Here is a 17,837-nt window from a genome sequence, read left to right as displayed (position 1 = left end):
TGGGAGTTGAGTATGACCATGAAAAGCCAAGAAGGTTTGTGATTATTTCATTGATAGAAAAAAATAGTGAGACTCTTGACATAGTTGATTCAACGCCAAAGAGAACTCAGTACCTTGAAATTTGAAGACTGGAGTTACTGTTTTGTTCTGCATTAGAAGGTTATTTAGGCCCACATATTGAAATACGTCACGGAATAAAGGGGCCTTGACCATGTCATCACGCTGAAACACGTTTACCTGGCTATGTGAGCCTTTTGTATAAATAAGGATTCTGTTTTTATATCTAAATTATCAAACAGTACAAATACAAAGCAATAAAGCATGCATTCGGATTTTACCAAGAAACCTAAATGTGTGAGCATTAAACTACAACAACACAAAAACAAAAATTTGACTATCAGCTGCATGAAGAAGTTAAGGAGAAATTATCAATGTAAGCACAACTGGAAACTGTAGACATCATTCAGTGCAGAAAGCTCTTGATACAGAGTGAATTGCGTGGCTAGGAATTATACTTATGGTTATTTTTCTGTAAACCATGACTTTTATTGACCTATACTCCAGACTTCAAATATTACAAGATCATTGTCACTCACGTGATTCAATCTGGTTGACCATAGCTAGATTTGGGGTCATTTTTTGCCTGATAAGACTTTTGCCAAATTTTCAACACATAATAGTTGAAATTTTAAATGGTGACAAGCAACAACTTTGTGAGACATGTCACTATATTTCTTTAGGGCTCCATTAGGTTCTTATAGAAGAATCTCCACCTTAGGTAAGCTTTCCCTCTTTATAACTTTAGTGCCTTCATAAGTTTGGGTGCCTTGAAGATTTTTTTTTGGTATCATCACTGCACACTGTACAATATTTTGTATCTTGCTTTTTTATTTCTCTAGAAATATCTGTACCAATGAATTCCAAATACACCCCTCAGTTGTTTTAAGTGTGTATAACATTGTTGGTATATGTTATGATACAATCCACATCCTAACTGTATGGGCTCATGTTCTCAACTGGATTGCATGTGTATTATTGAACATATAGCTTAAAATACTAGCATTGGTTGAACTAGTATTAATAAAAATGCATGCCTATTATTGTCTTGTTATTAGTATTTTATTGCTACTTGGCATTTAGGAGCAAAACCTAACCATAATTGTCATCTTCATCATGAGATGGCAATGCATTCCATTAGGATTTTGCATTAATTTCAATCCAAGAAGGAATTGAATAGTCAATTTTAGATTATCTAATACTGAGTAGAGAAATAATAATAACCACAACATCTAAATGAAAAGTAAGTGACTTACATGAATAATACTTTTAGTACTATTATAGTAGTGTTATAAAACATAAAAGTAAGTTAAATATTTTTAATGGGATGGAAGAATATGAATATTTAGTTTACAAATATCATCTCTGATAATCCATTAATAAACTTTTTCATAGAACCAACATGGCAAAAAATCAAATCATTTTTGGGCAAATCTTCATTATGTTTTGTATGATTTTATTTTACTCTCCATTTTGTTAATTTCCATATTGATCTTTTAGTATTTGTTTCTGATACTAATTTTGGCTGTGCCTTGTTCTTCTTTTTCAAAGATCTGAACATGTACAATTATTTTGCTCACTTATGATGTGTATGAATTTTATATATGTCACTCATAGCTATAAATTTTCTCTTAGAACTTCCTTGGCTTCATTCTAAAGTTTCTGATACATTGTATATTTTACATTTGATTCTAGGAAATTTAAATTTCCTCTGATTTCTTCCGGGACATTGATAATACAAAGTCTCTTATTCGATCTTTAAACATTTGAATATTTTATGTAGCTTCTCGCAAGAAATTTTACTAGCACCTCTTCATGGTCTGTTAAGAAACAAGGAATTATTTTTTTAATTTCTTATGACTTATTCTTCATTCCAACTTGAACTTCTTTTTATAATTTTTTGATAACACATACACTAATGTGACTGGGGTATTAAAGTACTCTTCTACCAATTGACCTGCTTGTCACCTTATGTCCAGTACCATTTGTTTTATGAAATTTCAACAAATTGTTTGTTGAATATTAATTTACAATCCTCTACAATCCTGTCTTCCTTTTTCTGAATATATATGGCCTCTATCTCTTCTGAAAGAGATGACAGTCACAAATACAAATTTCTGTTTACACTTTATTTTCATTTCACCCTTGATTTGCTTGGAACATTATTTTCTATTATTTTACTTTGTGTGTGTGTGTGTGTGTGTGTGTGTGTGTGTGTGTGTGTGTGTGTGTGTGTGTGTATGAGAGAGAGAGAAAGAAAGATGAAAGAAAGAAAGAAAGAAAGAAAGAAAGAAAGAAGAAAGAAAGGAAAGAAAGAAACAGAAAGAGAGAAAGAGAGAGAGAGAAAGAGAGAGAAACAGGGAGAGAGACTTTTAATTCTTACTTTGTTTTTTTTTTTAACATTACTTGGGTAATAGCTTTACTAGCATAGTTATGTAACCTATATTTGGGGATGAAACAATGTGTTTTCTTCTAGGGACTTGTTGACTCTGTCCTTGCATATGGTTGGCCCAGAGAAGCTGACCACTATTTTTCCTGAAAGAAAAAGGGCTTGCTTTGAACTGCAAGAAACCTCACCAATACTCACTTGAGCAAGTAGTGCAGGAAGCCCTTGAGGAAGGATCCAAACATTATAAACAACTCAAACACACTGTGTGTGTGTGTATATATATATATATATATATATATATATATACACATATATATATTCATATATATATGTATATATATATATATATATGTTTACATTTGTTTACATTTACACACACACTGGGACATGATAAACTATATAGGACTCTAGTCATCTGAGGTCGAAGGAGGATATGCATAGGAGTGTTTGACATTGACACAGACTCAATAGCCATGTGCATATGATCATATAAAATAATATTTTATTAAGTGAACTCCAAGAAAAGGAAACAGGATTCTTTAGTTGCTGTTGTTGATGTTTTTTGTTTCCCTTTTGTCTTCTTTGTTAGTTTGTATTTGGGTGGGTAAGGAGGGAACACATAAAAGTGGAACCAAGGGTGAACAGATACCACAGTGGTACTCCTTAGACAGTAAGTGCAAAGTGAACTGTACATCTTGTAGGTGGAGATAGGAAGGAAAAACAAGAAGAGAGCAAGGAAAGATGACATAGACAGAAAGAATTGTACTCACTACCTGGTTCATGTAACTGTAAGCCCTATGTATATCACATCCGCAGTAATGATAAAATAAAAATAAATGTTTAAGAAACTATAATAATATGTGGAATTTCCAAGGAAAATAAATGCAGTCACATAAAATAATTGATGCTTTCAACGCAAATAAAGTTACTTTCAAATAGATAAGAAAATTAAAATACATCCTCCAAAATTAAAAAAAACAAAACTATTGGAGGTGATACAGATTAAAACCTGGGAACTAAATTGGTTGACATATTGTCACTTTGTACAAATCAAGTATTGAATTATTGTTTTTAAATATAAATAGCTAATTTTCATCTTTCAAGTAGAGAGTTAAAATGATTTACGTTTACTGTTACTGATGAGAACTATTTGAAAATTCCTGTAAATTATATTATTTTCCTTGGTTGATTTGAATATACTTTGTTCCATCTACTATCTATCTATCTATCTATCTATCTATCTATCTATCTATCTATCTATCTATCTTGTACTTATTTATTTATTTTGTTTTCTCCTTCACTAATCTACCTAGGAGTTTTCCAATTTGTGATTTTTCTTCCTCATCTGTATGTAAGATGACTGATTTTTGGAATATTGAGTAAATAGTCATTAATTGCCTTAGTGAAATAATAAGATTACTGAACTAGTAACTACACTGGGTAAATTTTTTTAATTTTTTAAAACTCAGGAAATATATTTCTTATCATTAATTCCAAAGCTCTTAGGCATCTACAAAGAGGGTTGATAAGATTCTGATAAACTTAGTAAAGAAGTTTAGATTGTGACTCTTGTACCATTAAATGTAATATTTTTTTCTATATAGTTGTACAATTTTAATTTGTCATGGAGATTTTCTTTCCTGGTCATAGCTAGATAAGATTCAAAATATCTCCTATATTTCCATGTACATACTTCCTTATATTTTAGAAAGTTTCTGTTATAATTTATTAAATATGTTTCCTGTGCCATATTTAGTATTTCTGCTTTTTATTATCTATAGATTCCATGTTATACCTTGAGTATATCCATATGTTCCTTTTTATTATTATTAATTTAATTTATTTTGTTTATAAAGGTGAGTTACAGAGGAATTACGATTACATGAGTCAGCTAATGCATGCATTTCCTTTTGAACAGTGTCTTCTATTCCCGCATTCTTTCCCAGTTCCTCCCTCCCATCTCCACTCACAAGTTGCACAGTTCACTTTTATCAATGTCCAGTAAGTTGCACTGTTGTATCTTTTCACCACTTTCGCCCTTGATTGCTGTGTCCTCTCTGCAACCCTTTCAAAGAAACACTACACGTAAGATGAATAAGATAGAAATATCAGAAGCTAAGAAGGAAGGAAGGAAGGAAGGAAGGAAGGAAGGAAGGAAGGAAGGAAGGAAGGAAGGAAGGAAGGAAGGAAGGAAGGAAGGAAGAAAGGAAGGAAGGAAAGAAAGAAGGAAGGAAGGAAGGAAGGAAGGAAGGAAGGAAGGAAGGAAGGAAGGAAGGAAGGAAGGAAAGAAGGAAGGAAGGAAGGAAGGAAGGAAGGAAGGTCTCTTGTTTGCATATCTTGTAGTTTGTTTCAGTATGAATATTATTTTTTATAAATATGAAGCAGACTTAGGCATAGTGCCTGAGTATCCTCTTTTGGACAAGCTGGGTAAGCACTTTTGCCAGGATTTACAATCCTGTTGTTTGGTGGCACAATTAAAAAGAAAACAGATATGTAAATGTAGTAAGATCACAATTGGAAATATTAACTGGACACCAAAAAAATCAGATGGAAACAAGCTAAGATACTTATAATACAAACTGAGACATAAATAGTATCATGACATAAACATCAATAAGTAATAAATAGATATTTAGGGCAAGAAAAAAAAGGAGAAAAGCAAGATATTAAAGAAAGTAGAAATATATAGGGTCAAGCTCTAAAAAAGAATCATGAGAGAGAAAAATAAAATGCCTTTAGAGTCAGACAAAACAGAAGAACAAAATAAAAAAGAACTAAACCACAATAATATAAACAATAAAAAAATAAACTTTTTATACAATGAACATGAATATATGAGACAAGCAGAAACGGTCAGATAAATTGATGTTAGGCGAAATGAACCAAGATAAGGACTCAAATGTTTTATCTTTCTTGCGATTGTTTCTAACATATTTATAAGATTATTTCTTTGTTGCTTTGTATGTCCCTCCTCCATGGTATAACCCCTATTTTCACTGTATTTGATGTTGGTAAAATTTATGGAGAGGAAGGGAAAAAACAAATTGTTTAAATAGGGATACAAGTGAACCCATTGCAACAATGAGATGTACAAGACGATGTCGAAAATTGAACTTTACAACTTTGGCCAGGGGGTGGGGGCATGTGGTGGGGGAGATGGGAAGGGATGGGAAGGGGAAACAAAGGAGGAGACATCAATGCTTGATAAGAAATGTACTCATTACCTTTCCCATGTAATTGTAACCCCTCTGTATGGTGTTTTCACAATAAAAAATAATCTTTTCAGTTCTATATGTTTATATACAAATAAGTATTAATTTCACAAAAGGAAATAATTAATGGAAATTGTAATGTTAAAATGGTTAAAATTTACATTTGCTTTCATTTACATCTTCCAATATTGATGCAAATTTATTGTTTTTAAGTTTTGGCATATGATCTCTTTTTTTTAATTTAATTTAATTTTATTTGTGAACATACTGTACAGAGGAGTTACAATTACATGGGCAGGATAATGCATACATTTCTTACCAAGCATTGAAGGCTCCTCCTTTGTTTACCCTTCACATCCCTTCCCAGCCTCCCCCCTCCCTCTGATCTCTTTTTTTAATGAACACATTTTACTCTTGATATAATTACACTTTTATATTAAATATATCGTGATGAAACTTGTAACCTTCAATCTTCTAGTATCATACTATGTTATAATCAATCTAATAAAGCGTGTTCTTCATAATAGTCAATCATTGTATAAAGTTTTTATTACATTACATTTATTTATGGAATTATTATTTCAATTTTAAAATAAATTTTTAATTATCACATCAAAGCTATCAAATGATGCTACTCTTCACTGTGGAGCCTCTTTGTGAAAAAGTCAGACTTCAACTCTTGAAATTTTATCCTTGATAACGTGCCAAGTAACCTTCCATAAAAATTGGTCATGGTGGATGACAGTGTTGCACAATTCCCAGACCCATTAAAAGAGGAGCCCTGCACTTAACAGGCTGGAGACGGGAATACATGGCTTTTCTTCTAGTACCAGTAGCTCCTTCACATTCATCAGAGATATACCTTCATGGTAATCTCCGCATTTGAACAATCCGACCAGATTTTTTGGATAATTGTAATTTGTGTCATAATAACAAAATGGAATGTACAAAAATGTAAGAAAAGTATGTCACATGATAGATTATGTTCAGCTTCTTAGAAAAACAAAGCATATGAGTTTGCAAGATTTGTTTCCCACCAATTGTGATCTCGGTAAGTATTCTTCAAACATACTTGTTTTTCTAGGCTAGGAACTTTAAAAAAATAATGTAGTATTCTAAAGTAGTATTCTGTAAGACAGCCTGGAAAATAGTTCAGTCTTTTTTCATGAAGTAAAATATAATAGTTTTGGTGCTGGGAATGTGGCTTAGTGGTAAAGTGCTTGCCTAGCATGCAAATAAAAGCCCTGGATTAACTTTCTCAGTACCACATAAAGCAGAAATAGCCAGAAGTAGTGATGTGGCTCAAATGTTAGAATGTTAGCCCTAAGCAAAAGAAGCTCAGGGACAGTGCCCAGACTCTGAGTTCAAGCCTCAGGACTGACAAAAAATAAAAATATAATGGTTTTTAAAAAATGTTTATTTTTTAAAAGAAAATTTTTACACATATCACTCATTTACCCTTAGACTGGTCAGGATTGCTAGAACCATAGATAAGAGCATCAGAATCTACAGGCAATGCATATATTGTGGGAATATAATTGAAGGAGCATTTTTAATTTGAGTGCTCAAGTAAGAAAAGCCTTATATTTTCTAGCTATTAATACTTATGTATAGCAAAAAATCAATCCAAACTACACAATGTTAATAAAATGGAAATATATTTATAAAATTCATTGATATTGTAAACAAAGCACAGACTTTCATTATAGATGTTTCTGTTACAGTTAGTTAAATGTCTAGAATTTTGCTAAGGCTTACTGAGCTAATTATAAACATGACTAAAAGGAGACTATGTTGTGAACATGGTGGTTGTAGTATACTTGTGTTGATAAAATCAGAGGCTCTACAAGGACTGTTACTGTCATGCTAAACTATATAATTTTTCTTAAAAAGAGACAGAAAACAAAGGAGGAAAACAAAGGAGGAGGCAACAATGCTCAATAGGAAATGTACTCATTTCTTTGTCATGTAACTGTAGCCCCTCTATATATCATTTTTACAATAAAAAAGTATAGAAAAAGAAAAATAAAGTTACAATAGTATATGGTTATATAGGATTGTGTAAGACTTTGTGTTCATTAAATGTGTTTATAAACATAAATTACTTGGGACAGAACCAGGTCCATTAAATCAGAAAAAAAGTTATTATCAGTTGTATCCCACTTAATTACATTTTCTACCTTTACTGGGATTGATTTTTACACTATATTTTGAGAACTTGTTATTCACTTTGAAAACACCTAAATTAAATATAAAAAAAAGGAAAATCAATTGTAAAAACAAAAATGCTCTGAAGTACTTGGAGGAAATTTCACCTTTAATTTTTCAACAGCTTAGATCAGCTAGCAATGAGAACCTGGAATAACACAAACGTGCCCTCCTTCATTCTAATGGGGCTGACAGATTCTAGAGAGATCCAGCTGGCCCTCTCCCTGCTGTTTCTATTGATCTACCTGATTACTGTGCTGGGCAACCTAGGCATGATCATGTTGATTTGTCTAGATCACCAGCTTCACACCCCCATGTATTTTTTTCTCACTCACCTCTCATTCATTGACCTCAGCTACTCAAGTGTCATCACCCCTAAAACCTTAGCAAGCTTGTTGACTTCTACCAAGAACATTTCCTTCACTGGATGCTTCACCCAGCTCTACTTTTTCATCCTGTTTGGTGGTGCTGAATGTTTTCTCCTCTCTGCAATGGCCTATGATCGCTATGTGGCCATTTGTAATCCTCTGCAGTATCCTGTTATAATGTCCTCAAGATTCTGCTGTGCCCTTGTTACTGGGACTTACATGATTGGCTTTGTGGATTGTTCTTTCAGTGTGCTCTCCATAGCCAGATTGCCTTTCTGCAGCTCCAATGTAATTCATCAATTTTTCTGTGATGTATCGCCAATTTTAGCTCTATCCTGTAAAAATACATTTGTTGCTGAAACTGTAATATACATTTGTGCTGGTTCTACTCTATTGCTGTCCCTTATTACAATATCCATATCCTATGTGTCTATTCTATCTACTATTCTAAAAATTAAGTCCACTTCAGGAAAGCAGAAAGCCTTTTCCACCTGTGCCTCCCACCTGCTGGGGGTCACCATTTTCTATGGCACTATGATCTTTACTTATTTAAAACCCAAGAAGTCCTACTCCCTGGGCAAGGATCAAGTGGCTTCTGTGTTTTACACGATTGTGATTCCCATGCTCAACCCACTCATTTATAGTCTTAGAAACAAGGAAGTAAAGAATGCTTTCATTAGAGTTGTGCAGAAGAGAGGGGGCCCCAAGCAACTAAGATGACAGCGAAGTGAAGCATTTATACTCATCTTCTGTGCTCTATAGGAAAAAGAACTTACTTGTTTGCACATGCTTATAATCAATTGCCCTTCACTTCTGTTACCACAGTGGACATTTCCAAGAATTTATTATTAGAAATCTATATGGAAGTTCTAGGTGATAATTGATAAGCATATATAGGTAAATACCACAAGAATTACTTGCCTATGGCTGTTAAATTATATCATACAATATTCAATATATACCATAATTTGATGCATAATGAATTATCTTAAGGAAGAGATATCTATATAAAAGTTTTAGTAATCCTTTTTTATTGCATTGAGTAATTTGTTATTTGTACAGTGCTTATTAGCTAACTGAATATTTAATCATCAATGTCCTCACTGAGAGAAGGTAAATCTTGATTTCTGGTTCATGTGTCACATGGGAGATGAACATCATTGATGTGACTGACACTTTGCCTTGTCTTTAACATTTAAGTTTTGTTCCTTTAACATTGTAATTCATGTGCCTTTCTAGTTTCTTACTGATTTATTCCTGCCCTGTAACTTGAACTCAGGACCTGGGTTCTGTCCCAAAAGAACTTTTCCCTTCTGAGTTTCTGGTGGTTAACTGAAGATAAAAGTCTTATTTGAAGTCCACTCATTTATAGTCTTAGGAACAAGGAAATGAAAAATGCTGTCTTTCATGTCATGCAGAAGATAGGAGACGCTGGACAACTGAAATGACAGTGCTGTGACATGTTTAGATTCATTATTCCTTGTTTCTCAGAAAAAAGAACTGGTTCATTTGTATGTGTTTATATTCAGCTACCCATCATTTCTCAAAATGTGATTGGCTTTCCCAGGAATACACTAACAGAAGTCCATATTAAAATGGCAGGTCACAAGGCATGTGTTTGGATGGGAGACAAATATTGTCTAAAATATAAAATTTGGCTATAATTCTTTAAAGTATGTCATAAAAATTCAGTGAATATTGTAGGATGAAGTTATTATATTATTAAAACCCTTATTTTGCCATAACAATAGACTCAGTGATAATAGTTTTAGTACTCACTTCTTTTATTGTATGAAATAATTTCTTACCTATACACCTTTTAAGAAAGCATTGAGTTTTTATTCTGTTTCCTCAGTTCCACAGGATAAATCATAATTCCAGGTCCACAGAACCAAAAGTACCTATAATAGGCTTCAAGCTAAAATCATGTGTGAGATTTTATCTGTAGAAAAACAAATTCCGTCACTGTATAGTTTTATTTATTTCAGTGCATTATGCTTTTTCATAAGTATATTCACATCTGTTTTTAAAATTACTTTCAGTAAATTTAATTCATAAACTTGCGAGTAGCATTTTTGAAATTCTTATTTAAACTATGACTATTATATTATAGTAAATTAATGCTTAACATTAAGGACCATTTTCTCTTCAAATTTATTGAAGAGAAACACTATGCCTTTGGGTAGATACTTTACAAAGAGTAACTGTGGCTATTTGTGTGTATATGACAAATTGAAGTTGAATTTGTGTAATTTCCTGTTCAATTTCTGCATACACTCAAAGAATGTTAAGATGTAAGATAAATATATTCTCAGACAAACTCAAAGTTAATTTTAAAATTCTTTAGGCCTGAATTACTGTAAGTTTATGGGGTTGAAAAAGTCTATGTATGGTTCATCTTTTTTTGTGTGCAAATGTTAAAAATTTGAAGGGTAGTCCTTCTGGTGACAAAAAATGAACCTCTGAGATTTTTTTGTTTTACTTGTGTGATTATTTACAATTTGGAATATTATTTAAAAATAGATATTTGAATTTAATGCTTGAATCACATTTTTTAAATAGAGAAAAATATATACCGTACGTATGGTCAGCAGCATGGGATCATTTAGTAATGATTTAACCAGATAACTGGAGGTCCTTTGTGTCTTGAATCTTGTTTACTTTGTTGTATCACCTTACATTTTGGATTTAAAATCAGCTTATCAGGGGGACCATGTGCCATTTTTCTCTTTGCTCTTGGCTTACTTCATTCAACATGATTTCTTCTAGCTCCATCCATTTCCCTTCAAAAGCCATTATTTTGTCCTTTCTAATGACTGGGTAGATGTGTATAGATACTACAATTTTTGGATCCATTCATCTGTGGTGGGGCATCTGGGTTGTTTCCATATCCTGGTTATTGTGAACTGTGCTGCAATAAACATGGAGGTGCATGTGTCCTTGTATCCTGGTTCCTGTTGTTCAGATAGATGCCTAGGAGTGATATGGCTGGATCATAAGGGAGGTCAATATTTAGCTTTCTGAGGACACTCCAGACTGCTTTCCAAAGTGGTTTTATAGGTGTACATTCTCACCAGCTTTGTAATAGGGTTCCTCTTTCTCCACATCCCCTCTAGAATTTGTCGTTGGCTGACTTTAGGATGTGGGCCATTCTGACTGGGGTAAGGTGGTATCTCAGGGTTGTCTTTATTTGCATTTCCTTCACAACCAGGGATGGTGAACATTTCCTCATGTGTTTCTTTGCCATTTTTATCTCTTCTTCTGAGAAGTCTCTCTTTCCTTCCCTTGCCCATTTAGTAATTGGTTTGTTGGTTTTGGGAGGGATTCGTTTCTTGAGTTCCCTGTACATACTGGATATTAACCCCTTATCTGATATATAGCTGGTAAATATTTTTTCCCAGTTAGTTGGCTGTCTTTCCAGTTTGGTTGCTATATTTTTAGCTGTGCAGAAACTTTTTATTTTAAGATAGTCCCATTTGTTGAGTCTTTCTCCAACTTGTTGTGACCCCAGAATTTTGTTCAAGAAGTTCCTCTCTGTGCCTATAAGTTCAAGTGTCTCTCCTACTCTGTCCTGCAGTAGGTACAGAGATTCAGGTTTGATGTTAAGGTCTTTAATCCATTTTGAGTTGATGTTGGTTATGGTGACAGGCTGGGGTGCAGTTTTAGTTTTCTGTATGTGGCCACTCAGTTTTCCCAGCACCAGTAATTAAAGAGGCTATGCTTCTTTCACTATATGCCTTTGGCTCCTTTGTCAAATATCAGCTGACTGTAGGCATTTGGCTTCATTTCTGGAACTTCTGTTCCATTCCATTGGTCCTTGGGTCTGTCTTTGTGCCAGTACCAAGCTGTCTTCATTATTATGGATCTATAGTAGAGCATGAAGTCTGGCATTGAGATCCCTCCCATGCTACTGACCTTTTTTTGTTTTGTTTTCAGTGCTTAGTAAGAACTAAGAGTCTCACAGGCTTTCCTGCCTGGCTTCAAACTATGATCCTCAGTTCTCAGCCTCCTGAGTAGCAAGGATTATAGGCATGAACCACCAGAGCATGGCAATTTATTTTCATTGTATTGTCAACTCATAAGTATATAATTTTGAAATACATTTCCTATAACCTAGTATCAATACACTATTATATTTTGCTTGATATAGTTTCTTTATAGAGATATTGGGGATTCATGGAAGTAACAATATTAATTCATTTAGGCTAAGTATCACCTTTAATTTTTCTACTGTCAGCACATGATGAGAACCTGGAATAACACAAAGGTAGCTGACTTCATCCTTATGGGATTGACAGACTATGGAGCGATCCAGGAGGCCCTCTATATGATGTTTCTACTGATTTACCTGATTACTGTGCTGGACAATCTAGGCATGATCTTTCTTTCTTTCTTCATTTTTTTCTTACTTTTTTTCTTTTTTTCTTTTTTCTTTTGAGTTGTAATTGATAACAAAATTCTTTACCAATAACTAGTTTTTACAAATATTTGTAAATAACGTTACAAAGTATCATGAAAAAATAAAATTACTGACTTAGTAAACTCATTGGGCAATTTTTATTTTTTAAAATCTCAGGAAAACTATATCATACCATTAATTCCTGACTTTTAGGACTTCTTGAAGGAGAGTTGATAATATTCTGCTGAGATTACCTTAGTAACTGACTCTTGCATCATTAAATGTAATTTTTTTCTATATACTTGTAGAATGGTAATTTGTCATGGAGATTTTCTTTTCTGGTCATTCCTATTTAAGATACAAAATATCTCCAATATTTCCATGTACATGCTGCCTTATATTTTGGAAATTTTCTGTTACAATTTTATTGAATACATTTTCTGTGCCTTATTTAGTATTTCTGGTTTTCCCTCTCTATAGATACTAGGTTTCATCTTGAGCATATCCGTATCTTCCTTTTTATTATTAATAAATTAATTCATTGTGATTACAGAGGTGAAGTACAGAAGAATTACAATTACATGAGCCAGCTAATACATACATGTCATTTCATACAGTGTCTTCTGTTCCCACACTCTCTCCCAGTTCTGCTCTCCCATCTCCATCCACAAGGTGTATAGTTCATTTTCATCAATGTCTAGTGAGCTCCACTGTTGTACTTTTGCATCACTTTCCCCCTGAATTTTGTGTCCTCTCTGCAACCCTTTTAAAGTACACTATATGTAAGATAAAGAAGACAGAACTATCAGAAGCTAAAAAGGAGAGAAAAAAGAAAGAGAGAAAGAACAAGAAAGAAAGAAAGAAAGAAAGAAAGAAAGAAAGAAAGAAAGAAAGAAAGAAAGAAGGAAAGAAAGACAGACAGAAAGACAGAAAGAAAGAAAGAAAGAAAGAAAGAAAGAAAGAAAGAAAGAAAGAAAGAAAGAAAGAAAGATAGGAAGGAAGGAAGGAAGGAAGGAAGGAAGGAAAGAAAGAAAGAAAAAGAAAGAAAGGAAGGAAGGAAGAAAGGAAGGAAGGAAGGAAGAAAGAAAGAAAGAAAGAAAGAAAGAAAGAAAGAAAGAAAGAAAGAAAGAAAGAAAGAAAGAAAGAAAGAAAGAAAGAAAGAGGGGCTGGGAAGGTGGCTCAGTGGTAGAGCGCTTGCCTTGCATGCATGAGGCCCTGGGTTTGATTCCTCAACACCACATAAGCAGAAAAAAAAGCCGGAAGTGGCGCTGTGGCTCAAGTGGTAGAGCGCTAGCCTTGAGCTGAAGAGCTGAGGGACAGCGCCCAGGCCCAGAGTTCAGGCCCACGACCTGACCACCCCCAAAAAAAAGAAAGAAAGAAAAAAGAAAGGTCTCTTCTTTGCATATAGTGTAGTTTTTTCCATATGAATATTATTTTATTTAAATATGATGTCGACTTAGGCAGAACATCTAAGAGTATCCTCTTTTAGTCTCATTGGTTGTGCACTTTTAACAGGATTCACAGCCCTGATGTTTGGAAGTAAAATTTAAAAGAAAACAGATATGTAAATATAGTAAGATAACAACTGGAAATATAACTGGACACCAACTAAAATCAGAAGGAAACAAGCTAAGATACTTATAATACAAACTGAGACATCAATATTATCAATGATATAAACATTAGTAAGTAATTAATAGGTCTGTAGGGCAAGAAAAAAAGGATAAAAGCAAGATATTAAAGAAAGTAGAAATATATGTGCTGAAGCTTTAAGAAAAAAATCATGAGAGAGAAAAAAGGAAAATATGTCAATAAGACAAAACAGAAGAGCAGAAGGAAAAAGAACTAAAGCACAATATAAACAATAAAAATAAACTTTTTATGCAATGAACATGAGATACTGAATAGATAATATGATAATCTTTTCAATTCTATATGCTTATATACAGATAAGTATTACTTTCACTAAAGGAAATAATTAGAGAAATTGCAATGTTGTTAAAGACTGGTTAAAATTTCATTTGCTATCATTTACAGCTTCCGATTTTGATGCATAATTTATCATTTGTAATTTGGGCGTATAAACTCTTTTTTATTTATCTTTTATACTGTGTATTTCTTTTTTTTATGCTTTTTATTGGAAATATACTTTACAGAGTGGTTACAGTTACATGAGCAGGGTAATGATTACATTTCCTATTAAGCATTGTTACTTCCTCCTTTGTTTTTCCCTTACCATCCCTTCCCTCCCACTTCCCTGCTCCTGCCTAAATTGTAAAGTTCCTTTTTCAACATAGTGTCTTGTGCATCTCATTGTTACAATGGGTCAACCTGTATCCCTATCTAAGCATTTTGTTTTTTCCCTTCCCTTCCCCAAATTAGAAAAGTGTATACACAAGATGAACACATTTTACTCTTGATAGAATCACAATTTTTATATTAAATATATTGTGATGAAAATTGTAACATTCAATCTTGTAGTATCATATTGTTATAATGATCTAATAAAGCATGTTCTTCATAATAGTCAACCATTATATAGGGTTTTATTTATTATTTTAAATAAGCTTTTTATTGTGAAAATATTGTACAGAGGAGGGGTTACAGTTACATGAGTAAGGTAATGAGTACATTTCTTATCAATCATTGTCATCTCCTCCTTTGCTTTTCCCCATCTCCACAACTGCACTCCCACCCACTCACCCCCTAACCCCCATCCCTGCCTAAATTGTACAATTTGTATTTTGACATAGCATCTTGTACATCTCATTGTTGCAATGGGTCAACCTGTATCCCTGTTTAAACAATTTGTTTTTTCCCCATTCCCTCCCCAAATTATGCCAACACCAAAAACAGTGAAAACAGGCATTATACCGTGGGGGAGGGACATACAAAGCAACAAAAAAATCACGTGGAACCTTATAAATACTTTAGAAGCAATAACAAGAAAGAAAAAAATAAAAATGGCCAATAGATAATTGAAGAAATGGTCAACCTCTCTAGCCATAAAAGAAATGCAAATCAAAACAACATTGAGATACCACCTTACCCCAGTTAGAATGGCTATAATCAAGAACTCTAATAACAACTGATGCTGGAGGGGATGTGGACAGAAGGGAACCTTACTGTATTGTTGGTGGGAATGTAAACTTGTTCAACCTCTTTGGAAAGTAGTATGGAGGTTCCTCAAAAGACTCCAGATAGAGCTCCCCTATGACCCAGCAATCCCACTTTTGGGCATTTACACAAATGTTTACAAACAAGACCACACTAAAGCTACCAGCATGACTATGTTTATGGAAGCACTATTTACTGATAGCTAAGATATGGAACCAACCCAGATGCCCCTCAGTAGATGAATGGATCATCAGAAAGAATGACATTGCCCCATTTGTTAGGAAATGGAAAGACTTGGAAAAAAATATATTAAGTAGAGTTTTTATTATATTATTGTTTCATTTTAAGAAATAAATGATTTTTCTAATTATCACATCTAAGCTATCAAATGATGCTACTCTTCACTGTGGAGCCTCTTTGTGAAAAAGTCAGACTTCAGTTCTTGAAATTTTATCCTTGATAACGTGCCAAGTAAGCTTCCATATAAATTGGTCATGGTGCATGACAAAGTGTTGCACAATCCCCAGACCCATTAAAAGAGGAACCCTGCACTTAACAGGCTGGAGACGGGAATACATGTTTTTCTTCTAGTACCAGTAGCTCCTTCACATTCGTCAGAGATATGCCTTCATGGTAATCTCCCCATTTAAACAATCTGACCAGATTTTTTTGGATAACTTTAATTTGTATCAGAATACAAAACTGAGTGTACAGAAGTGTAAGAAAATATGTCACATGATAGGTATGTTCATCTTCTTAGAAAAAAAGCAAATGAGTTTCAAGACTGTTTCTGACCAATTGTGATCTTGGTAAGTATTCTTCAAACATAATTCTTTTACTAGGCTAGGAACTTAAAAAAATTAATGGGGTATTCTGTAAGACTGCCTGGAAAAGAGTTCAGTAAATATTTATTCACTAAGTAAATGTACAAACATATAATAGTTGTTGGGCTGGGAATGTGGCTTAGTGGTAGAGGGGTTGCCTAGCATGCAAAAAACCCTGGATTAATTTTGTTAGTACCACATAAAGCAGAAAAAATCAGAAGTGGCACCATGGCTCACTTGGTAGAGTTCTAGCCCTAAGCAAAAGAAGCTCAAGGACAGTGCTCATGCCAAGAGTTCAAGCCCCAAGCCTGGCAAAAATAAAAATATGAATATAATGGTTTTAAATCACTTAACAAAAACAAGATCATTTTTATAAGAATATTTTTACAGATATTACTTATGTACACTAAGACTGGTCTGGATTGATAGAACCCCAGCTGAGAATCAGAATCTATAGGCAATGCATATATTGTGGGAATATAATTGAAGAAGCAATTATAATTTGAGTGTTCAAGTAAGAAAAGCCTTATATTTTCTAGCTGTTAATACTCATAAATGGCAAATAATGCACTCAACATAATATTAGTAGAATGAAAATATATTTATAGAATTCAATGATGTTGTAAAGAGAGCACAGATGTTCATTACATATGTTTCCTGTTACAGATAATTAAATATCTAGAATTTTGTTAAGGCTTACTGAGCTACTTATAAACATGATATAAAGGAAACTATATTGTGAATATGTTTTTTGGAGTACAAATGTGTTGATAAAATCAGAGACTGTACATTGATTTGTACTGTCATGCTAAGCTACATCGTTTTCTACACTGTGACAGATAGAGACAGATGAAAAATAAAGTTACTACAGCATATGGTTATGTATCATTGTATAAGATTTTATGACAAAACGTGTACATAACCATAAATTACTTGGGACAAAATCAGATCTATTCAAATCAGAGCAAAAGTCAATATCAGTCACTATCCCACTTAATTACATTTTCTACCTTTACTGTGATTGATTTTTTTCACGATATTTTGAAAACTTGTTATTCATTTTCAGAACACCTAAATTAATTATAAAAATGGAGAATCAATTGTAAAAATGAAAAAGAAACTCTTAAGTATTTGAGGTAAGTTTCTCCTTTGATTTTTTATTTAATTATAAAAATGAAGAATCAATTGTAAAAACAAAAATGCTCTGAAGTACTTGGAGGAAAGTTTCACCTTTAATTTTTCAACAGCTTAGATCAGCCAGCA

General features: G+C 33.3%; 1 protein-coding gene across 1 annotated transcript; it reads left to right on the top strand.

The window, feature by feature from the left end:
• The first annotated feature begins 8,006 nt into the window (after positions 1-8,006).
• Positions 8,007-8,954, top strand: LOC138833631 (olfactory receptor 8H1-like). The gene has a single exon (XM_070031914.1). The coding sequence runs from the start codon at positions 8,007-8,009 to the stop codon at positions 8,952-8,954; it is 948 nt and encodes a 315-aa protein (XP_069888015.1).
• Positions 8,955-17,837: the final 8,883 nt, after the last annotated feature.

The sequence above is a fragment of the Dipodomys merriami genome, unplaced genomic scaffold, assembly GCF_024711535.1.
Source record: "Dipodomys merriami isolate MVZ:Mamm:240054 unplaced genomic scaffold, mDipMer1.0.p SCAF_21, whole genome shotgun sequence".
Lineage (NCBI taxonomy): Eukaryota > Metazoa > Chordata > Mammalia > Rodentia > Heteromyidae > Dipodomys > Dipodomys merriami.
The sequence above is the reverse complement of the archived record's forward strand: the minus strand, read 5'-3'. Positions and strand labels throughout refer to the sequence as shown.

Excerpts from the sequence above, each read along its gene's own strand:
- LOC138833631 (XM_070031914.1), top strand. The coding sequence starts at position 8,007 with ATGAGAACCTGGAATAACACAAACGTGCCCTCCTTCATTCTAATGGGG.